The 25,335-nt window shown below is 44.1% G+C and overlaps 1 protein-coding gene across 3 annotated transcripts in view; it reads right to left on the bottom strand.

Moving 5' to 3' along the window:
- SLC35F3 (solute carrier family 35 member F3) overlaps nucleotides 1-25,335 on the bottom strand; it is a 159,985-nt gene that overhangs the window by 33,435 nt on the left and 101,215 nt on the right. For 2 of the 3 annotated variants that reach the window (XM_082757750.1, XM_082757752.1), the window contains exon 3: nucleotides 5,400-5,724. In XM_082757750.1, the coding sequence (XP_082613876.1) occupies nucleotides 5,400-5,724 (325 nt within the window). Of the gene's footprint in view, nucleotides 1-5,399; nucleotides 5,725-20,648; nucleotides 20,834-25,335 lie in introns of those variants that run through there. The other variant, XM_082757751.1, reaches the window with a different exon arrangement.

Here is a 25,335-nt window from a genome sequence, read left to right as displayed (position 1 = left end):
GGTGATGCTCCCACCTAAGCAGTAATATAAATCAGTATGATGCCAAAAGTCAACCACACTGCAACATTTTAATGCAGATGGATAACAGAGACTCATGAATACAAAAAGCTAGAAATCAATAGTAAAAAAATATATCCAGTCATGCCAAAGCAGGCTCTAACCTTCTTCCCTTGCAGAGCTGCATCGTGCCCAGGTGGCACCAGCACCTACATGGCCAGGTTCTCTGCCTGCAGCAGGAGAGCTGGGTGGTGCTGATGGTTCGCTGAATGACACTTTGGCATGAGTCAGAAGTGAACTAGCAGACTGGGAATTACTGGGGTTGTTGGCTAGGACCTTGTCTCCTCTGTGCTAACAGAAATACACATGAAACACACTGAGAAACTGGCCCACACTGTCTGACCACCACAGAGCTAAGTCTCAGTTCTGAGTGCATATATACATAAAGCAAAAGTAGCTCAGTTAGTAAATTGGTAAATCAGCATACATGAGACCTATTACATCGGTCCTTTTGGTCCTTTTCCATTGTTACTTCCAGTATTTTGGTTCAGCTCCAAAGTAATAACTATACCTCAGTTTTACCCTCAACTTTTTTTTTTTTTTCCTTCTTTGCCAAGAAAAATGTTCAAATTCCTGCAGATCAGTGGCAGCTAGTTTTGGGGCAGTATCGGGACAAAACTTGAATTCAGTGAAAAGGAACACATCAAAACATGTTCAGATGTGGTTGTGGATCACTGCAGGTATGTACAATGAATCTTTCAGTCACCCAACACCTCCCCTGTATTCAACACTGTTGAACAGATTTAGTGTTAGCTTCTTTTGCTTTCTTTAGCCCTAATGCTTTATGAAATAATAATTGAGACCTAAATAATAAATAAACATACAAATAATCACATACACCATTGTGGAAAGTCCTGCCCTTTCCTTCTCCAAAATCTTCAGATAAAGCTGTATCATCAAAATAAACACACATTCTGAGGTATTCTCTTGCCAAAATGGGAACAGAGCTCTATTATTCCCCAGCTGGCACACACAGAGTAAATCTTTACAAAAGGTACGTTTCCTCCTGCCTGGAGATACGCAAAGCCAAACAAGGTCTTACAGGGATTTTAATTTCATCTTCCATGTAGCCAGGGAGCTTTAAGCTCTAGTGCTTTTAATTTATGTTACCTCATAAATTAATAATGTAGATATGATGGAGGGCAGCTCATCAGATTAAATGTGTCATTTTATAAAGCAGTTTGGAAGCAAAAAGTATGAAGCCAAAATGAAGTACTCTTAAATGATCCATTAGGCACATAAATCATTACATGTGTTATTTCTGGACTGGACAATGGTTGAAATTAATGATAATTCAGTTACTGTAATTTTATTTTAAGCTAGCAAGTCTTTGCACAAGAAACAAGAGTGCAGCGAAGAGCCTGGAGTGCTCTTCTGTGGCCTGCTGGAGTTTTCTAGGTCACTTCCCTATGGACACAGACCTGTGCGGAGGGTGCACGGTCCCCTGGGAGCAAGCGTGGGACAAGTTCTCCCTGATCGATTTAGATTTGGGCACAACTCTTTCATGTGATGGAGCTGTATGGGGAGAACACATCAGTCTGTATGTGAATGCAGGTATTTTGGTTTGCCTTCATTCATTCTCAGAAGTAGGGAAGGGATTTTATTACTCTGTGAGGCTGGATACAATTTGGATGGTTTCAGCACTGCCTCAGTGAAATCACTAGTGATTCCCTCCATGTGCTGCAGACACAACTGGCAAGTCTAGCAGGGCTTACACAGGAGGTTACTTACCATGCAATGTGGGTCAGTCAGAATCCTTAATGCTTTACATTGCAGCCTAATACTCAAAATCTTACAAAGAGATGGAACAAACCTGTTCTTAATGTGCTACTATAAAGGTTTGGTGCCAGATTTACTACTGTGGTATATGCTAGAAAATGGGAAGAAACTGGTACAGCTTTAACCTGGTTTGTGTCCACAATAAATATGTTCTCCTGTGAGATTACAGAACATACACATTCATATCTATATGGCATAGTACATACACCTACAGGTATAATACAGTAGCAATTCAAAACCATAATAAACCATACAATCAGTATAAGAGGGAAGGCTCATCTATTCACTGCTCCTACATTTTATAATCCCTCTTTTTTGTATTTTTCCTAATGATCACCATTCATTACATGTTCTTTAGCTGTACGGCGAGCTATACTGAGGCACGCCTGCCAGCTCAGACCTCTCAGAGCCACCCACACAGGCAGGGGCGGTGTGAAGGCACTGTCTGTGCTGCACTGAAGGCAGGCTCAGCTGCCCAGCCCTGACGAAGAGGTGGTGGCAGCACAGGTGTCCTCGGGAAGCTTTGCTGCCAAGACACTCAGGTGTCTATAGATTTTAGCAACCTGCCTAGGCAAGATCTGAGAATCCTCTTGTTTACTACCTTACTACTAAGGTGACTTAGATGTCATATTCGTACCTTCTTCCAGTACCTACTTTTCATTTATCTCACTGCAGATTCCTGCCAGAGAGCTTAGATAATAAATTAAATATATGAAGGTGAAGGATAAATGCAGCAGCAAGTGATTAAGCAAGGTGTTTTTTTTTTTTTTTGTTAGTTCCATATCAGAACTGTCCATTTTAATTATCTAGAAGCCCATCCATCCACTGCCTCCATAACATGTCTGATTGTGCCTAGAGTACAAGCTTTTCTGAGGATGGTAATGCCTCATACAGACCTGCCAAGTTTCTGCATAGCTGTGTGTCGTGGTTTAACCTGGCCGGCAGCTAAACACCACGCAGCTGTTCGCTCCCACTCCCCATCCCTCTCTGGGACAGGGGAGAGAAATGGAAAGTGAAGCCCGTGAGTTGAGATAAATACAGTTTAATAAGACAGGAAAATAATAATAACAATAACAATAATAATAATAATAATACAATGGTGATAATAGTACTACTACTAATAATATGTACAAACAAGTGATGCACAATGCAATTGCTCACCACCCGCTGACCGATGCCCAGCCTAACCCCGAGCAGTCTGGCCCCCTCCCCCCGGCTAGCCACCCCTATATATTGTTTAGCATGACGTCAGATGGTATGGAATACCCCTTTGGCTAGTTTGGGTCACCTGTCCTGGGTCTGTCCCCTCCCAGCTCTTACTGCACCCCCAGCCTGCCTGTTGGCAGGACAGAGCAAAAGGCTGAGATGTCCCTGGCTTGGTATAAGCACTGCTCTGCAACAATTAAAACATCGGGGTGTTATCAGCACTCTTCTCATCCCAAGCCAAAACACAGCATTCCACCAGCTACTAGGAAGAAAATTAATTCTGTTCTAACTGAAACCAGGACACTGCGTACATATATATATGTATATATATACAGACATGCACACACACATACAAATTTGCACAATAGGGGGAATAATTAGGAGAGGATTCTGGAGCCCAGAACCTGACTTACATACATGTGAAATCTCAGCTGTACTGCAATACTCAGATGATCAGGAATTCTTTTTTTTTTTTTTTTTTTTTCTCTCATTGACAGCTAGTGCAGCAGCACCAAAAGGTCTCAGTTTGGATAATGGACATGCTGGGGCAGACACCACATAAGCACATGATTCTATGATTTTAAGGCACAGCCCTCCCTCTGAAGCACTGTCTCATGCAGAGAGTACAAAGGAATCTGAGGTCTGCAGTGACTTGCTCAAAGCCACCAAAAAAAAAAAACAAAACCTGCAGCAAAGAGAGGAAACAAAGCCAAATCTCCAAATATCTGTTGACCCTGACACCAATAAAAACTCTGCAAATTAACCCCAGTCAATATGCTAGTCAGACTCACAAATGCACATTCTTCACTAAGCCTGCTGTAGGCTTATTTGTAATGATGTCCCCCTGCATCCCAAATAGGCTACAGGGCTTGCACCTGCTCTTCAACTCAGTCATCATTTAATTAAATGGAAGACAGAAAACCATCACCCATATCAATTAACTGTGGCAATGAGGAGCATAAGACTCTGGTTTTAACCCCAGGGATCTGGTGAACCACAGCCGTTCACCCCAGAATTCATCAGTATTTAAAACATTGTCTGATGGCAACTGGAAAGAAAAATACTGACAGAACAAAGAAACTAGAATATAGCTGTTTGGGGCTAGCATTTGTTCCTGTTTTTAGATTAAGCTCTTTCTTTCTCTAACCTCCATACTTTTCTCAACCCTGAAGCCCCCATATCTGTTATGGACTAAACAACAAACTGAAGGCTGAAGTGCAGGAAACACAGCATCTTATGCAAATGTCTTTAATTCTGGACTGCTTTAGGACCTGCAGTGAACAGTGAAATTCCTTTATCTGTAGCTGCCTCAGTGATTTAGGAGAGAAAGAAAATACAATAATGGCTAATAAGCACAATTTAAACATTAATAACCTTAACCCTGGTAATAAGAGGTATAGCATAATCAGTGTAACTGAGTAACCTGATTTCTTATGTTTCCCATTGTGAGTTTCCTCCTCGCTGCTGCACAGCTGGAAGCTGAGAAATGTGCATTTCTTACTGTTTATTTTCTGAGCTACTTCATTAAAAGGCTGTGAGTCCCACTGTGTAACAGAAGGGGAAAAGGTTGTTCACATCCTTCCATGTATCAGGGAGGCTCTGACACAGGACGTCCTGATGGCTGATTCATCCCATCTGTCCCAGGCGCCTCCCTGAAGCCAAAAGGAGATGAGATGAAGGAGTGCTCACCAAGAGGCAGTCCTTCGAGCAGCTAGAGCATCCTCACCTCTCAGGGAGGATGGGCACTCAGGGCTTTCCATGAGTGCTTTAGGCTCAGTGGGTTTGGCTTGCTGTGAAGAAAAGGTGTGCTGAAGACAAAACACTGTCCTCGGTTATGACTGCACTTCCTCCCGGAAATAAACAAAACAGCTCGAGTTTAACTGGGATCAGAGTCTGGCCTTAGGTGTCAGGGGCATAATGCCAGGAAAATACTGTAATACCTTTTACTTGGCTATTCGAGGCACTGCACAAGTCCTGATTGTGGAAAGAAGAGCTTTCTCTGCTTACTCAGACATTGCCATAAAAGTCAGCTGTAAGGTAGAGGAAGAAGATACTAATAAAGAAAATGATGGCCACAGGAGTCTGTACAGAAAACTCTTGAGAAGTAATTACAGAAACGGTGGACTTTCATTAACTGACTTGTATGTATTTCTAATAAACCCAGACTTAGTCCTTTTGGAATCAAACTGTATTAAGAGTAATAGCAACAGCTAGCATACAACAGAATGAATTCAGAGCACCTTTTAACAAACCTGAAGAGGAAAGCAACTGCGGGTTTGATGTAATGCACAAAATGTTGGCTTAGAGGCAGAGCAACATGCAAGAGCCACAGGAGAAAAAAATAAAAGCTCCCATACCTGTATCTCTGCTTTGGAGACTGCTTTTCAGCTGACTTAAAAACATGTCCAAGATAATACAAAGGAAAGAATAAAAAGTTCCAGTTTGTTGCAAACCATGTTAGAGTGAAGGGTGCATCGAATTTCTTAAAGGTTAGTTTGGCTAGCTGGGTTGAACCCGACCAGGAGGAGCAGACACCCAAGACCACGGCCACACCCCAGAAAATTTTCTTGAGTTGTGTCACGGAGCATTTCCAGCAACAGCGGCTCACCCTTCCACCGCCTTCTGCCCCGGCTTGCATCTGTGCTTCTGCTGGGGCTGGAGACTCCCGGGAGCGCTCATCCCCTGGGGAGAAGAAAACACAAGGCTTACTGAGGAAATCCGGGCAGAATTTTAGTTTTCCCATCCTGGGGCCTTCTGAAGTCAGGTGGGGCTTTACCAGCCAAAATAAACAAATAAACACAGATCTTGCCACAAAATGTCATTCATTTTTAGATCACTGCAAGGCCTCTGGTTCAACTAAGGCATGGTTAGAATGTAAATAATAATTATCACCTCTAGATTTAAAAGCCACTGAGTAAATGGAAATTAAAATTACATGTTCTGATGTATGTAGAAAGATTTAACACGCTGCTTAAAACTGATGCTTTAAGAACATGTAGATAAATGAAAAACACAGCACTGAATTTGATAGAGCAGCAAAGGGGATTGCAGCAATAGCTGGAATCGTTATTGTCTTGGAAAACGTGGAATTGGGCAGCTTATGCAATATGACGTTTCTTTAAGAGGAGGGAGGGGACAACGTAGTAACCCTGCAGTGAGCATCCTCACTGCAACATTCGTAGCATGACTAATGCTGAACTTGGATCACCCAGCACTTCTGTGGCCCCTAGTTCTCCTGAGGCAGCTGCCAACAACTAGACCAACCCACAGGCTGCCCTGAACAGCATCTCAGACTAAACAGCCCTCACTTTTTTCAGCTTGAGTCCTGCACCAGATGTGACACAGCACGTTGACTTCTCCCTGGTTTAACCAAGCCCAGGATGCTGCTGGAAAGGCGGGTTTCACACATGCCTTATAGCTGGACTCAGCATCCAGCACCCCAGAGAAGAGGCAGCTCCTCAGCCGCACACCTCAGCACCCAATGGCCCAGTTACGGACAGTGTACAAACCAGGAGATGATTTTGAAAGACAGCAACTATTTCTATTTCTGATTTTTACTTATATCCTTAAACATGAATTGTTAGAGTCCTGATAACTTACCACTATCAGCAGATGCTGTGTCCAGGCTGTAAACAAATGAGCAATGCAGTGCTAGGTGGTTCGATTCCTACTGAGATCAAAAGGTGCTGGCAGACCTCAGCAGCAGGCCACTGTCTTTAGGGCTTTCACCTGCTGTAAACTAACTCCATTCAACATCTCCTGAAGCCATCAAGTCACCTGCATGCAACAGTCAGCAGGGATTTCTCTTAAAGGCTGATTTGTTTAGTTGGCTCATTCACTGTAAGCGTGAAGTAATAGTGATTTATGCTGGAAGCCAGAAGCCTACAACTTCAAAAGCATCTGAAGGCCACTGCATGCATTGAAAGGTGGAAAGAGAAATGTAAATACAGCCAGGATAATGAGGGACTATACTGCCAAATACTTATCCATGCTCAAAGCAGACTAAGGGATCCACATATGGAAGTCCTTCCTTATATTGGTGGGAATCAGTGGCTGGAATGGACAATCTCTTAAGACATCTTATTTCAGATTAACCTAAATTTATATTTACATAAGCTAATACATTATTAAATGAAAGGTTTATTCCAAAGGAGAGAAGTATTTATTCTTCTACATAAAATAAATGTTTGATTTGAGCTAAAAGTACCATTAGTTTGCCTAGCAAAGCTGTATTTTGTAACCGTCTGATATCTTGAGATCTATGAAGAGCATTCAGCAGCAAAGGAATAAACATCTCGATTTCTGTTGGTGTTGCTGAGTGGCTTTAAAGAGATGGCGACGTTGCTGAACTCTTCATTTATTTCAGTTTTCAGTAGAAGACTGTGTGGGCAGCTTCCTACATAATGGGAGATGCATCAGCAGGCCAATGAATTATCCAAAGTTAATGTAGCATTGTGTTAAACATACAATGGGAAACTCAAAAGCTACCTTCTAAACACCGGAAGAAGCTAGAATTGAAATAAGGCTGAGGCTCTAGCTCATGCTAATCATTTTAATACATTTTCTTTACACCACTGCTTGTAAGTAATGTTCCTTCTTCCCCTATTGCCTGGCATAGACTGGTTGGAGTTCAGTTTGCTGTACAATGATACATTGGTTTCCTTTAACTTCACCAAATAATGTGCAGCTACCAGCACCTTCTTTACTGTCTACCAAACACGTCCTGCAATTATGGCTGTAATTTTAATTTCCCCCCAAGCCTTTCTAATGGGCGCTGCCACTGGAAGACCAAACACTTCCCACACCTTCAGGAACTCCCCTTGGCATGCTTCCCATGGGCCAAGGAGCATGAAACCAGCTTTAACCCCTTTCTGCTGAAGATATTTAACAGCAGGGAACATGCCTGAAGCCACTGGGATATATGATATCCTAAGACAGGTAGGTGCTCTGAATGACAACACTGAACTTGTGTTATTTTTCCTAAAATAAGAACTGGTCACTGAGACAGCAGGATAATGTGTCTGGTCTCTGGAGTCCAGTGGTTCTGGCACCCACTGAAAAGGGGAAAATCACAACCACATGCCCTGACCCACCAGGCACTCAGTATGAAGTAATGCAGTGTTTGATGGACACCCTGCTACAGACAGCGTGGTGAGGATCTTCCAGGCTGAAGATGCCTGTCCTGCTCCCTGTTACACCATGCACGTACTCGTAAGCTAGCAGTTCATCTGGACAGCTTGTATGCAACACCGCTATTTTTTAGGTCTATTCTATGGCAATTGGTCCCTATGAAATAAAGCTAAACTTTACTGATGTTCTTTCTACTCCATAGGCAAAATGACGCATCCATGTACATTTAACTTTGTGTTCAATGCACCAAGACAATCACTTTCAGCACAAGACAATACCGAGTCTACCACTTCTACAGTGATATTGCTGCTCAAGGCTTAAATTTCTAGGGATGCTCATTTTTTGGATGCATTTACATGCTGCATGGAGTAAAAACTTATCCCAGGCATGACACATTTCATGGTGATGGACCACAAATTTTGGGGTAAAAATCACTGTTGGCTTATTAAGAGTTACAAGCAGAGACTTCTTTTAACTATCTGGCTGTGAAACTGCATCACGTGCTCATTATTTCCTGTGCTCCCAGATTTTCTGTGCTTCTGTCACAAAAAGCCAGACTGTCTTTGGAAAAGGTGGAGGCTATAGATAATATATACACACATCATCCCCTCTGTTCATTTTCTGTGTTGGGGACCTGCCTTCCAGCTCCATACACAACCCCCAGAGCTGTAGTTCTCCTTGTCCACTCCCTGTGTCCCCATGGGGACAGTTTTCCTTGCACAAGTCACAGGTGCAAGGTGGGGTGATGGCAAACCCACACGTGGGTGAGAAGCTTCTCATCCTCTTTCTAAAGCTGCACAAGGGCCAGCTGGCATCAGACTCCATAGCAATTTAAAGATGACAAAATGGCTTTTCAGAACAGATGAGGCAGGACTTTAAAGAATTTTATTTCTGGGTATTTTCCTCCAGACTTCCTGGTTTGTTTTTTTTTTCCTTTGCCCCTTGAAGCAGACTGCTCTGTATGCTACTATATGCCCCAAAAGAGTAAATCAAGATGCTGAGATAGTTGAAAAATGCCTATCTTGCTTTTACTAAATTTGGCTTTCCTTTCTCCTGTTTGATCATTCCTTTTCCTGTTTCATAAATCCCAGCTGAAACCATTCCTCCCTCCCTTTCAGCCCAACCTGTCTCCCTTGGCATTCAGAAACACCTGAAGGAAAACACCTCCAATGCCAGTGCCCTCTGGGATCCTCAATCCCAGAACAGACATTCTCTGTTCCCCCATTAGGACCCCTCTTGGCTAAAAAGGGGTTCAGAAACCTGCAGTAGGAACACCCACACCGGAGCTAGTCATCCCCAGTTCCTAATTGAGTCCAGGGAGAGAAATGGGCACCAGAAGGCACAACTTATCCCACATCAGGTATATGCTTTCAAAGAAGTGCCCTATCTCACTGACTAGAGATGCAGTGGGTTACAGAAAACCCACCCCACACTGGCATCCCCTTAAGCAGCCTGTCCAGACCATTTCAAGGGTTTTAAGCCTCGCTTATGGCTTAAGACTCCTGTGCACAGCTCACCAGTTTACGACTCACCATGAGGCAGAACCTCACGGTGTATCTTCAGAATGTGATACTGATAGAAACCAAGGGTGGCATTCAGCTTATCAGTTTGAGACATCTGCTGTGCAGACTTGTATATCTGAGACAGTCATTTACACTTTCTGCATAGTTAGTAGACAGAAAAAAGACATTTCCATAGCACGATTTATCTCATCCTAAAGTAGACGATTAAAACAAGCCAGATGAATCACCCTCTCCAAGTGCTTGTTTCTCTCCACCAGCCCTAAACAGTCTGGGGAGAGAAGCCCGCAAGTGGGTGTCTCTGGTGTAGGTGCCCGAAGCAGGGTGAGATGTGTCCCTCCTCTCCGCCACCGCTGTCAGGAACCAAGGGTAAAGCCATGGCAGGCAGCGCTGGCAGGCTCTGAGCTGGGCCCACGACACAAGCATGTATAGCTGTCAGCAGCAAGCTGCTCTCGCTGTTCCCAGCTCGACAGCAAATGACAGAAAGAAGTACTACAAAAGCGCAGGGTGCCCTTGCCAGCCCTTCAGAGAGAGAAAGTGACCCTCGCAGACTAAGGTCCTGTCTGTTAGGGACTGAAACATGTGCCTAATGATAATGTACAACTCCCTCAGCTTCCCCAGACTATGAACATGCTTGCATGTGAGCATAATGTAAGCATATTCTTCAACAGCTCTTTAAGGCACGCTTCTGAAAAATCATTGACAGAAAGAAGAATCCTCAGCGGTCTCTCTAATAATTACAAATGAGCCATCCTCAAGGCATCTGTATTTTTCTAGCCTCTTAAATGTTTTGTAGATGTTTGGGTGTTGCACAGAAAGTTTGTAAAGCTTGCAAAAATATTATTTGCTTCTAATAGATGTGGGAGATGTCTCCTGTAAGCCAGCACCTGATCCTCAGAGTGGTTAGGAGCTCTAGAAACCCGTGCCATGCAGGGGGCTCAGAGCTGGGCACTACACGAGGTATATTCACACAACTATTTGCCTCAGTAGCAGAGTCCCAAACTCCTCCAAGTGTTTTTATCCCATTTCCATCTACCACACTAGCTATGCATTATTTAGCTGTCCAGGATTTTTGAGCTAAGCTGTTAAAAACTGCTGAGGCATAATCCTGTGAAGAGAAGAGTAAGTGCCAAGTCCACAAAATGATTTACGTCTCTAATTGCCTCTGTAGCTGTCTAAATCTGAAATACTGGCATTTATTCAGATCTGTTGCCCAGGCATTTTCTTCACAGTTGGTCAGGTTAAAGAGGTCTGAGGGGGTCACCTGTCACAGCATCCAGTCACTGGTGCAGATTTCCCATGTCATTGTTAATGATGACCTCTCCTCTCACAGACTGTCCTGATAGCTGGTTTTAAGGAGCTGCTAATATTTCATTTTGGAAGCCTGTAATCTCCATATAACAACCTTCCCAAAGGCCTATGTTTCTGCTGCATGGAAATGCAATGAGAGACTAATTTCTGCACAATGGGACATTGCTTCCTTCTCCAAATGAGCTTTAGTTTTGCCAAGCTGCTTGTACCAGCTGTATCCTCCTCCCATACCCCTTAGAGCTCCTCAAATGCCAAAGAACCTGCTCCTGGGCTTGCCTAAGTGGACTCCTAAGCAGGTTGGTGCCTCTCTTACACCTAGACCCTGCCAGGATTCAAAGCACAGTTGTTTACATCTCTCTTAAAAAGTCACCTCCAGGGAATATTTCTAGTCTATATTTGAAGTAATCATTGGAACATGCCAAAAGCATCACTTTTTTTTTCTCCTCTGGGCAAATGACCTCCTCAGTTAATGCCTTCCCAGCAAATGGGAGCTTATTCCACTCTGAGCAGTCTGGCTTTGCTGCTGTGTGGCTGCCCTGGCCCTGGGCAGATGGGCACCCTGCTCCCTCTACCTGGGGAGCTGCCACCCCAAGGAGGTGCCCTATGTGCTCAGCCATGGAAGACAAGCTCACACTCCCCCTCTGCTTTTCAAAAGGCAGAGCTCAGCCACTTAGCTGACAACTTAGCTGTGAAACAGGGCAGTAAGTGCTAGAGTGAGCAAGCAATAGTGAGGGACGGGCATCCTAGTGTGGCATAAAGCCGTGCTCAGGCCTGCTCTCAGCACTGCCCACAGGACAGGCGAGGCCGCTCATCCTGCAGCCTCACCAGTGTCCTTTGACAGGGGTGGACGGCCACAATGATGAAGGAGATGCAGTTCCTCTTTCCAGGTGTTTAAGAGGCTTCTGACAAAATCCCACTCCAAAAGGTTGTACAGAAAATAAGCAGCCAGGGAAGGTGAAGGAATGACTAAAAGGTCCAGTGCAAGATAAGAAACCAGGAAGGAGTAAAGGACGCAATGGAGAGGAGTGACTGGAGCCCTGCAGAGGCCTGCTGTGGGACCTGCACTCTTCAATGTAATTATAAATATCACGGGGGCAAGTGGTGATCTGCCAGTTTCCTAATGAAATGAAGTGATCATCCAGGGCTGCAGGATGACAGGCAAAGCAGTATGGTCATAAAACAGCAGACTGGAGATGCATACAGATGTAGAGGTGCAGGTGGGAGTATGCAAACCACATGCTGCATACACAGTGATGGGCTCTGACCATCTAACATGAGGGATCCTGAGCTCTTCCCAGGCCATCCCACAGAAAGACAGCCTACTGTTCAGGAGCAGCCAAAAAAAAAGGAAAATTATTAACTGCCAGCAATTATTAGGAACAACACAGAAAACAGCAAAAAGTTGTTTTCTGCATCGAGGGAAATTTCAACTGACAGCACGCCCACAATGGAAGAGATGCATCTCAGGCCAGAAAAACACCTTCCCAATGAATTCCACCAAGCTGGAGATAGGACCAGAAGGACCTTTGGTCAGGTCCCGCAGGTGACTGTTCATGTGCTTCTTGAGGAAATTGCTCCTAGCTTCCTAAGAGGAAGCTGGCAGTGTCCATGGGTGGCTGGTGGATGGGACTGTAATGCTTAGTGTTTGTATGCTCAATACCCAAACTTCCCTGTTGTGGTAGGTCCTGAAGGTCTAACAGACTGGTTTTACATTTTTCAATGAATACCAATTAACACATCATGATGGAAACATGACAAAGCCCCATAAATCTTCATAAAATCAGTTCTTAAATGAGAATACTTGGTCAAAATGGCATCGCACGTGTGGATTTTTAGACAATATTTAGGAAACTGTAAAAGTACTCTCTAAATACTTTGCCTTACAGTAACAGATAAAAATTATGTTACTTAATTTGATCACGGAATAGCATGACTACATTAAGAATAAATAAATACAGGAGATAATTTTAGAAATTCACAGTAGAGATTATTTTAAAAAACAAACCCAGGGTATTAACCTATTAGGTCAGAAGGTCTGAATTTGTTTGAGGCTACAGCATAAATTCTACAAGGGATGTAGGTACCTGTAAATGGGAACTCTGTATAAGTACAGATTCAAAGCAAGACAAATGCAGATTGAGTTCAGACCTTTTTTTTTTTTTTTTTTTTTTCTTCTACTGGAATTTATTATATAAATTAATTAATCATAAAAAATAAATGTTAAGATAGTCTATGAAGGACATTCAAATATATCTGATTATCTCACCTTAATTTCAGCAGGGTAGGAAATAGGTCTGTTGGCTTGTAGGCAGTCAAGATGAGTCTCCTGTGCCTTTATCTACGGAAATCTGTGTCCCATATCACTGATGCTATTGAATCATCTGTATAGCTTATGTTGCCAGGCAGGCATAAGTTTACTCTAACAGGTACTCCTAAATCCTTATCCTTAAGTACTACTCAAAACTATAGTGCTCCTCCCTAGCATATATATATATTCCTTTATTCCTGTCAAATCCAGCAAGATCTTCTGCAAAATCTATATTCTAATTCCTGTTAGTGACACAGAGAGAGCTGATAAATTCTCAACTCTGTACTGCAGCAATTTGGACTGTAATCCATTTAATTTATCTTCAGAGGCAACTGCTTAGAAATTCTATTAAAATTGCTGCATTGAAATGAGCCTCATTAAAACATGATATTCCACTTTGAATGTTGTGGGGTGAGGAGTTCCCCTAAATACTGTCCTTTTTATTATTAAGCAGAATGCATGATTGAAGTCCAGAGTGAAAACTGATAATACTGTGTGCTTATTACAGTACACTGTGGTACTGGAAAGTAACATCTGTAAATGGATGTAAAGAATAATCCTGATTATGAGATACGTATTCTTGATAGTATGAAAAATTAGATTTTTTTTTCATTATTCTGAATTTCCTTCCTGAATAAAAATTGCAGCTGAGAGTTTTGCCATTTATTTTGAGGAGACCAGCATCTCTATGGAAATACAACTTGCATTAGAATAAAAATAAGCCATGGCCAAAACTGGATTCTGGGCAAATGTGAGTTGGAGGCTTTGCAAATTTCATCTGGAACAAAGGTTTAAGCAATGGTTGTCTGTTCTGGTGAAAAAAAACCAAGCCTATTCTCTACAGAAAACTACTGTATTAGCCAGCAGTTTCAGTGCCACATCTTTCCTGAGCAATGGTTTAATTGCCAAAGGCTTGTACTCAGCTACTTATACTAATATGAATACCACATCCGTATCAGGACATATAAACAGGTATTATGTTGAGTGGTAAACCAGCTACACTGGCTGCATTTTTTTCAGAAATGAGACAATGTTGTTTTTCCCTTATAGAGCTTTCTGAAATGCTGAGCTGCTTGGTATTCAGGTATACACAGTTTTAGATAACAGATTTTGTCAGAGCCCATTGGTCTCTTGCACACTGAATTCTAAGTCCAGCTGATTGTTCTCTTAGGAGATAAAGGGATAACCTGCTATTGAACCTAAAACACGATGCTTTTTTAGGTCTTAAATTCAGAACATGATACTCAGGGCATTTGTTCTCTGTCAGCTAATGACCAGACAACAGAGTGGACTTGAAATGGATTTGAGTCTGCTCACAATGGTTGGAGCAGCAGACATATAACCAGAAAGTCCTCACATGAGTTGCTGCTCAAGGATGTACCAGAATAGACAAGAGGATGCCTCCTCACTTCTCACTGGCAAGTTCCCCCAAAGCTGGGTCTCCTTTGGTAACAAATCTAGGCTTGGCTAGACCCTTGTTGGCACCAAGAAAATTGGTACAACTCTGAGCAAGAAAATATTACACGTAAGGATTCCAGTTTCCATTTTCTCTCTGATAATTACCTTTTCCTCTTTTCAATAAGAAAGGTTTTTGGAACCTCTTATTGTTTCAATCACCTATAGAAGACATACTTGTACTTTTTTCAGCCATAAATACAATCTTTGCTGAAAACTGCACTAGGGAATGTGAGGTGATTGTGGAAAAGCTATATCCAGAGCATATTTCCTCACTTCTATATTCTCCATGACCGAATTACAAGGCTTATGGGACTCACGGGTCTTTCCTTCGAGGAGTTTGTTCTATGGCCAGAAATAGCGATGCTGAGCAAAACCCATTCCTGTTACATCAAGAAAAGTCAGTGTATAATTTTTGTATAACCAAAGGGTACTAGATCCCATGGAGAAATTTATGCCTTGTGTGAGACTCTCAAAATTTCAAGGCAAGGTTCCTCTGCATTATGACAAATTAGAGTGGATTTAAGTTCCTGGAATCAGGCAGACAATGTTGGAGGTGGTGCCTGGCTTCTCCAGTACACGGTGCCAACACATTTGGTGGGCATCTCTGCCTGAAAGCAGGTCATCTCTGCAATGCAAAGAACACCTTGTTTCCTGTTGCCTTTGATCTGATGCTGCAGTGACTGCCAGCAAAACTCAGTGATGATTACAAAGTTCATCTACTCTCTTACCAACCAAATTCCTGCTTCTGCAGGATGTTGTCCAGGTCTGCAGTGACATCTCACAGTTTATAATTAACAAAGAGTAACTGAGCATAAGGGGCTAAAACAGGTACAATGTAAAAAATACTACTCATGTGCCCTGTAACTAGGCAATGGCTAGGGAATACACATTACGCGACAGTAGACTTTCATGTGGAACTTCTGGTCATTTCCCTAGCTCTTATACTGAGCTGCTTCTATGCTACATACTCTTCCATCTGCAATTGTAGGCCATTTGAAGAGAGACATGAAATTTTCTTCTACAAATATTATCAAATGAAATTAGGAGACAACGCACGATGCATTCTGGTGACTTAATATTTCTTTTTACTAGCCTTTGTTCCACCTTCTCATGAGAGAAATCTATGATTAAATAGATGGATTAGTAATCTGCTTATTTTTTTGAAAGCAAATGCCTAAATTGATTCAAGATGACAAGAAAATGCACCTTGCTTCATTTAGGGATATGTGGGTGAAATGTAATGGTCTGTGATCTACAGAAAGTCTCAGAAGATTATCCAATGGTTGATGTTATTCTTAAGTTCTGTCACTGTAAATGAAAATATTGTTTGTCTGTATTGTCTACATATTGGCTCGTTTCAGCCACTAAAGTAAGGAAGCTTGGATAAATCTTTAATAACTTATCTTTCTGCTCCGTGATGCATTAAAGCTCCTGCTCTAGCATTAGTTCAGTAACATCAAAATGGTCTCATACATTCGTTTTATTTTTGTATCATTTGGGGAGGGGATATACAGTGCAGAAGCAATGAGTCACCTCTAAACCTATAGATTATGAGTATGCACAGGCGAGATGGTATAGAAAACAATGAGTGGGACACGATCAAAGATGAGCTGGCAGGAATCCCCAGTGAGTAAGCCTAGCACAGCTAAGAGCGGCTCATTTTGAGACTGTTTAAAGACTAGGAAAGCACTGCACCATTTGGGAAGGGTGCCAGGTGTTATGAAACAAGAAACTCCTCACTCCTTTGGAGCACGATCTTGGGTATCTGCTCAAATAGGCTGTTGTATTAGGTAAAAATGCTGCATGAAATAGGAAAATTGGGCAGAAGTTGCCATGGGTTAAAGCCAGAGTGTAATTATTGCCTGTGTGCATTTACCACTAAGTAAATGTGAAATAGGGTGCCCCCTTTCCAGCAGAGGAGTAAGCTACATTGACTTTACCCTGGGATAACAGTGCATGGCGGCAGGTATGATGGAGAAACAGACAAATGGCAAATTACACACCTCATTCATTCTCACACCTGTATGCAAAGCCCCTGCCTTTTGTTACCATTAACTTCACCCCTACAGCATTCATTTTGTCCCAGCTCCAGCCAGGAGTGAGTGAAAGCTGCTACCACAGCCCTGGAACAAACGAAGCATGGGTTTTATGGTTTCTGCCGTGATTGTGAATGTCCACATCAAATAATCAGCTATTTTTTGTCTTCTGTGCAAGAAGACAGGCTGAATGAAAGCAAACATTTTGCAAATTAATTACTCCACACAGAAGCCAGCATGCATTCCTCACAAAGGCCACTTCAGTGGGGAAGCACGGGCGAACCAGCAGCCTTGGCTGAACAACTGACTCACCAGCCTTTCCTGCTCTCCCATTTCTTCTGTTTTCTAGAACTGCATGAGCACTGTATAGTTTTGCAATGTACATATCTCACATAAAAAAGACCAGTGGGCACAATTCTTGCTCTACAAATGCCTGCTCCTGGGTGCAACTTTCATGGGGTCTGTCCTAGTACTCAGCCAAAGTATGAACAAGCACGGTCTGATTAGCAAAACCTTCAGATGACAGCAGCAGAACATTGCTAACAGCGGCACAGTATTCATGCAGAGATGTATTTATGCAGCATTTGAGCTTATTTTCCCAAAAAAGGAAGTTTAATTAGGAACATGCAGGAAATCAGCGACCAGTTAAAAGAAGTCCTCTCGCACCCTGACCACATCCAGCCTTGGGGGTGCCCTCCAGTGGCCAGAACACAAATTCGGGGCTTAGGGGGTCTGTTTCTATCTGTTGTAGGTCTTTTCTCCCCTGTTCTGTGAAAAGATGTGCTGCTTGCTTTTAGATAAGCTGCTTCATTCTGCAGTTTCTCATCTGCCCCATCTGCAAAATGAGGATAATAAGAATCACATAGCTGAGGGAGGCATACTGCCGCTCATGGAAGTTTTTGCTGTGGTTGGGATCTTCAGCCTATGCTTGCTAAAGAAGCCAAAAAGATTTATTACTGAAGTAATTACAGTGTTGATACACTTGTGATGAATTCCCTGCAGGCACAAAATACATTAAAGGCCAAATTCACTTCCCATTTGTAATTGTAAAAATTCCCTGCAACTCCCATGATGCAAAGTTACTCCAAAAGAGCAGGTGGAGGAATCCAGTTCCACAGCTACTACACTGAGACATGTATGTGCAATAATTGAAAACAAAGGGATATTATTCATGTCACAAGCAACTTTGAATACCACCAGCCACTTTTCATGACAGTGCAGAGGAAAAGGTGCCATATGGGGAGGCTGTGATACTACTTTGTTGGTGCCAGAAGCCTGAGAATAACAAGCTCTAAGTATGGACTAATTAAGCCAAGGATGGGTTTCCTCTGGCAAGGTGATTGTCCTGGAGCTTCTTGTGAAAGCTGATGTCACCTGCCTCTGGAAGATCCCAAGATGCAGAGCAGGGATGGATATTTACCTTCCCACGGAAGGGAAGACAGTCCTCCAAGTGCTCTGAACTTTCACGTACAAAGAGGGTGAAATCAGGCAATTGGCTGGTCCAAGAGAAATGCAGTATGGATAGAAATTGGTGATAAAAACAATGACAGAAAGATAGACAGGCACAAAACAGGCACCGAGCCTACATTTCTCAAAATATGAAGCGTGCACAATGGCACCAGGCACACAAAACACATGGTATGGTTACTGCCTGCCTGAGTGATGCGTGTAGATAGAGTTGTCTTTAAAAGTGCTGGTACTGCAGGCTCAATGCATACTGATGATTCAATCTCTGAAATAATTTGAAATGGCAGTCACGCTTCTGAAGGCGCACAAAGTCCTTATCTTCCTTTTAAAGTAAAGAAGCCACTGCACCGACAAGAAAATATAAAGGGAATGCTGGAAGGCTGCTCGGCAATGCATATCAATGAAAGGCTCCTCTTGGCTAACTATCCTATACAGAAACATATTCCCAGGTGTTCCACCAAAGATCCTTGAAAGGCTTTGGTGATGGTTGGTAGGGAAGAAAATAAGCTTACCTACGAAGCAGAGCAAAGTTTTTGCTGTCTTGAGCTTGCAGTGCTGGTTGTGTCTTTGCAAGGGATGTTGGCTACAAGAAAACTTTGGGAAGACAAATCTTTGCCAGAGGTACAGCAGCCAGACCGAGGGAAGAAAGCAGTCTACTGTACGCCCACTGTCTCACTTCAGGCTATAACTACATCCTGGCTTTTCATACGACTCTAAACACCAGCTGGCAAAATTAGTCAATATTAGTCTGAAAGGAAATGTTGTCAATTGATTTGGAAAGAGAAGCTCTCAAACAAAGCCGGTCTGTTTCATTAAAAGGAAACAAGCAGCAAAGGAAACTCTTACCTGCTTTTAGACAACATCTGGTCTCTATCATACACCAGCAGGGCAATTTAGATGTTGCCATTGATGATAACAGAAAGAAGAATCTGAACTAAGGAAGGAAAAGTCCAACTAGGTCAACAAAGTCCCTGGTGGGCGGTGGTACGGTATCAGGGAGCTGGTACACAGAACGGACATGGATGTGCTTGAAAGGATTCAATTTTGCAGCACAGGGGAAGATTGCTCTGCCTCTATTTCTATATAAGGTAGGCAATAAACTGTATTTGAACTGGTAGAGACAGAATATGACCCACATTTCAAAGCTGGAACCTAGTGGGTTATTATTATTTATGATTCACAAAGCTTGTGCAGTGCACCAAAAGAAAGGAAGCCATGCTCACTGCCCAGAGGAGCCTCCAATACAGACCTTGAGAGAAACAGTCTGGTGGGCACAGGGCTAACTCCAAGGGCTTTTATTTATTATAATTATGGCATAATTAAAATCTGGCTGCTTCTTTCACTCAGCAAACTGAGATCCATTCTCCTACCTCTACAGCAGTTTTTATGCTGGGAGAATGCAACAGCTGTATTCCCCATGAACAGGAATCACAGCCTTCGGGTACTCCTCATTTTTCACTTTACTTGGTGATTTTAGTTCCTGTCCCCCTCCTTGGGCATTTCTGCATTTTCCCTTTCTTCTGCACAGATATATTGCTACCATTTTTCTTTTCCTATCTTTTTCCCCCCTCAGTTTTTCAGTGTTATTATTTTTCTCCTTCTTCATGAACTTTCCATGGAGTCTCACATTCACATTTTACCTCTTCCTGTCCTCTCATTCCCCTTTTGGCTTCGTTCTTCCCCTCCTTTGCCTCTTGCTTGTCGCCACCTGCCTCCCTCCGCTCCCGAGCCAACCCTTCTCTCTCACCAACCCCATTCTCTCCACCAACTACCACATCCCCCAGTGGGTCCCCCAAGCCAGTGCCTTCCTCTTTGCCCTTCCTTTAGGAGCTCAGATCCCTATGCACCCTTCAGATGAACTCCTCTTCTTCACCTGCACCCTCTGAGTTCCTCCGATCTCCGCTCTCCCCCGTCCATCTCACCAGCTCTGCCTAGCTCTAGGACACAGCCTACAGCCTTCTTTCTCCCCATGACCGCAGCTCCTCCAGCCAGGCCTCCCACTTGCTCCCCCGGAGCCTCAGGGCTCTCTGGGGGGACCCCTGATCGCACCCAGCCCCTTTCCAAGTCTGAACGTCTCCAGAGCTCCCCGCGGTCCTGGAGGGGCTCCCGATGCCCATTGTGGCAGCAGAGCCCCCACACAGCCCCACAGCAGAGCCTGGCACGGGAGGCGAGGGCAGGTTCTCGGGGGCCCCCCCCATCCCTCCCGCGGGGCTGGCCTCCCCCCGACGTCCCCCCCCCGTCCCACCGGGGTGCCACCGGGCAGCAGCTCGCCCACCGGCTGCGGGGCCGCTGCCGGCTCCCCGCTCCCCGACGGGACGGGAGGGGAGCCAAGCGCGGGGAGCACCCGGGGCACCCCCCTTCCAGCCGCCGCGTTACCTTCCACTTTGGTGAGGGTGAGCACGGGGCTGTTGCAGGCGCTGAGCGGGGCCACCCTGGCCGAGTGCTTCTTCATGGCGAGCCCGTCGCCGGCGGCAGCTCCCCGCCGCCCCGCGCCTACATCCTGGCGCCGCCGGAGCCCTCCTGGGCGGCGCTCCCGGCACGGCCCCGCGGCCGCCCGCCGGCTCCCGGCCCGCCGCCCTCTGCCGCAGCACCGGGCGGCGGGGCTGGGGCTGGGGCTGGGGCTGGGGCTGGGGCTGGGGCTCGCCCGTTGCCGCTCGGGGCTGCCGCAAGCCCCACGTCACCGGCGCGGCCCCCCCCGAGCCCCCCGGGGCCGCCCCCGGGTCGGGGCGGGAGCGCGGCGGAGCCCCCGGGCGCAGTGCGGAGCCTCCCCGGGCGGCTGCGGAACGGGCTCCCGGACCCTGCGGACCCCGCCCGGCCTCCCCCCGGCGCGGGGCGAGCCCTCCGAGCCCCTGCTCGCTACCTGCCCCCGGTGCGCCCCCCCTGCTCCCCGTCACGGCCGAGCCCCGCCGGCGCTCCGTGCCGGTTCGCAGCCGGGCGGCCGCTCATCGCTCCTGCGGCCTCGGGGAGCCCCGAGCCGGGCTCGGCGCCCGACAGCACGCACCGCCGGCTTATCAATAACGCTCCGATACTCGCAGAAACGTACCCTCTGCCTTCCTCTGGAGGCATTACACGAAATACCTCCGCGCTTACACGTTCAATAAAATGGGAGATTTCACAACGGGATGTTGCTCGGATGTAGCAACTTGCTGTGCTAGTGTCTTCTTTTTCAGAAACAATTTTAAGACCCCAATCGTGCCGTACCAAGTTATGGCAGCTTTTCCCTTCTTGATAAGCTTTTTCTGTTATTAACTAACAGATCAATTAATACAGTGGATCCAGCAGAGGACACATTCTAATGAACGAGTATGAAACACAAAATAAATAATAAAAATAAAAAATATACAGCTATAAGCCAGGAATGAAACATTAAAAAATAAGTAAAATTATATAGCTATAAGCCTGAAATGAGATTTTGCAAGATGCCGAGCACCTTTTGGCTCCTACTGAATTCTACTGTGGCTACAAAACCACTCAGCACATTCACCAGTTTCAACCATGAGATTTATTAGCAGACCAAGATACAAATACTCCACAGTTCTTAAGGTTTAGTCAAATTAACAGGAGTGCACTTTGCAAACAAGCCTAGGCGGCCAGAAGTACTCCCCAAACACTCCAAAGTATTTGTTAATAATATAAATAGCCACTATTGAAAAGCAGCTCCAACAGACCAGTCAGCAAATGGTGGGAAAATGCCATCTTCCTTCTGCAGCCTGGACAGCTATTTGTATTTAAGAGGCTGGCTTTCCTGGGGGTCAAATCCAGCCTGTTAGCTTGCAAAGGTCCCATCTGGTGACCTGCAGGCTGATGAAGCCAAGGGGCTGCGTTGTGTTTCCTACCAGCCCTTGGGATGAGCTGTGTCAAAAAATCAGTAGGTTTCTTTCACAGGATTTTTTAGGAAACTTTATTGGCATGCTCAGCATGACGACCACAAAAGCCCAGCTCAGACAAATGGAAAAAAAAAAAAAAGGCTTTCATGATTATTCCCAGGCTATCCTAGTAGGATTATCTGACCCATTGATTTTCCTGTGATGTTACAGATCACAGGCATGTTGGGAACCATGGGTTCATCTTGTTTCACTGGACTGTTTCATCTAGGAGTCCAAACAGTTTCTGATCTTTGAAAGAAGCTACATGAAGAGAAGCAGATCTCACTGTGGCTCGTTCTGTCCATGAAATATTTCTCAATGTTAGTGCCTTGTATATGAGGATTTGAAAGTGCAGTATAAAATATTAATTTTACATTGCTTTTGAGAGGAAACTTCAGATTCACAGGTGAGTAAAACGCAGCCACTGAGTTTAAGGAACTTCCCCAGCCTGAGCTAACCAAGTGATACCAACGAGGAACAGAACCCAGATGAGCTGTGCCTCCTTCCACCCTGAGCTTAGCTCCCACAATGATTTGAACCCATGCTATAGGCAGGAACCACTGAATCAGCATTTCACATCCAAATTTCAGGCAAATGGTTGTGCCAGGCAGAGGAAAATCAGACTTCTCTACCGTCTGTAACTTGTCATCACCAGGACATTTATAGGAATTAAAGGCTATTTATTTTAAAGCCTTCTTTGTTGCTGGGCACTTACACTCTTCCCTTTCTGCAAGGTTTATGCTCTCATTTTTTATAGGCAAGACACGGTAAGCACATTATTTTACTTGGAGGACAGCACTGTTCACATAAAGAATCATGATGAAAAGGAGGTGAGTTATTATTATTTTTTTTTCAATACCATATTATTCTAACTCAACCACGCATGTATTTACTATTCCAGGATTTGCAGGGCTGTTAATAGGTTTCAAGCTTGCAATGTTTTATTTATGGCTAGAACTCCAGATGTCAAAGACTTTCCTGGCAACAACCATCTTCTGTGGCTGGCTGGAGCTCTGCTAGCTTAGGTGATGGTGGCGGCCAAGCGTGCTGCTTTGAGAGGCTGGTGCACCTCTGCCAGCTGGTGCTGCAAGAGCCAGGAGGCACCTCAGCCTTCCACACTCCTGTCCTCCTCCTCCCTCTGATGACACCTTGCACAACCACAGTGCTCAGGGCTCTTCTCCCTGATGCTCAGTTTAATCTCCCCAGGGAAGCTTTCAAAGGAACCGAGGATGAGTATCCAACACTGGTTCCTAATCAGGAATAGGACATTCGCCTGCTTGCTGACTTTTGGACATCATTTAGAAAACATGTGCCAAGTGCAGCTAATTAGGGCTAATGCAGTTTGATATAGCTCTACTTGACCTTCGATCCCACTGAATTTTAACTCCACCAGTCTCTGATTTCTCTTGCTGCCCTTGCAGGCACAAATACTTAGAGATCCATGCTAAGCCCCTGTCTTGCTCTGTGCATAAAAATCAGCCACATACCACAATAACAAAAAGTTGTGTTTATTTAATGAAGAATAGTACGTCTGAGGACTGTATTCCAAGGGCTCTAAAACTAAGAGCTGGGTTTGGCAGCGTGCTTGTTACTTTCTGTAACTTGTATCGCAGTGCAACCTCCCCACATCCCTAAGCCTTAACACATTTGCTGCTGGATTACATTTAATTGAATTCATAGTAAACACCTTACAGTATAAGCAAAGCAAAACCAATGCACTCAGGGTAACATTTCAAGTCAAATTTATGGCATCTTTCCTTAAAACTCCCCTCCAGCATTCAAGAGGCAACAGGGGAGAAGGTGGTAGATGTTTGGCTTCCAGACAGCTAACACATTTGGAGAGGAAACTCAAAGCTTGAAAACTGGAGAGAACAGACTTTCAATTCCAATCAAGAGCAGGGATGAATAAGGCATGTGGAAAAAGCAGAGTCAGACTAGAAATCCAGGATGGGATACTTAGAATTTGCTCAGCCTGCTTTCTGCTTGGTAAAGTCAGATGGAGCTGCTTTTGATACATACCACCAGTTATCTGAAAGTTTAGATTGAGAAATTATGTTTGGTTGTTTTCTTTAACAGAAAAACATGCCGATTACACTGCTTTTAAGCTCACATAACATCACCACTTCTGTGAAAGACTTCTTATTGATGTAGAAAGGTATATTTGAGACAAAACTAAATTCTCACAGTTATGTCTATTATAACCCTTGACTTTTATCCTATTAGCTAATTTGATTAACCAACATGAAAAACCTGTACAGTTGGTATTTTTCCAGTTCAGATATTTTCCTATTTAGTGTACTCATTAACAGGACATTTATTAATTTACATGCTTGCCTTGCCACTGAGGGCAAATACTGTTGAGCCTAGCAACCCTAAAGGAAATGGAGTATGGACTTGTACATGTGTAGCCAATTTTGTAACAGGCTACATCTCATGCCAAAAGGAATTAATCTGCCAGGAGCCAAATACAGGCACGAATATAAGCTAGACACCTACTCTGCCCACAAGCTGTCCAGGAACAGATCCTCCTTTCCTCTTGTTTATTTGAAGTTATTTGTTGAATATTCTCCACAAACAATTATTAGTCTGTTTCTGAGGAGCTTGTGCTATTTGAATGCAGTGTTAGTTTTGTCTGGCTACCGTCTAACAACTTTCTAAACCATTTTCATTTCCTGACTAAAAAAAACATGTTAAACACGCCTTTCCAACTCAAATAATAGCTATTTTGGAAGTGACATTTGCTGTCCTGCTATCATTTTGAAATAAGCATCTACAACATGCTGTCTGGTGACTAGCCACCAGTATGCCGTTTGCACATCGTCTATATTCACAACCATCATCCACTCAAAGCAAATTCCAATTTCTGTCAAAATCACATACACGTCTTTCTCTGTAATATGTGTCTGGCTGCAAGGATGATGTCTTTCCAACCTTCCCTATTCCAAAACAGGTCAGTTACTTTAGGTATGATATCATCAATTCACAGAATGAGACAGTAGAGGAAGGAAGGCCTGACTGGCTAGAGGTGTGCACCAGACCACATTGAACAAAGACTGATATACCCAAATACTTTTTCTTCAAAGCCAAATCTGAGGTCTTCTTACAGGCTGCAGATTATACATATGACCATACATACAACAGTTCCTAGACATGGATTTGGAGTCCTAGTGAGACTATCTTCTTCATTTTTTATTTTT

Source organism: Aythya marila, assembly GCF_965140915.1.
Source record: "Aythya marila genome assembly, chromosome: 3".
Taxonomy (NCBI): domain Eukaryota; kingdom Metazoa; phylum Chordata; class Aves; order Anseriformes; family Anatidae; genus Aythya; species Aythya marila.
Note: the sequence above shows the minus strand (reverse complement) of the source record. Positions and strands in the feature narration are given on the sequence as shown.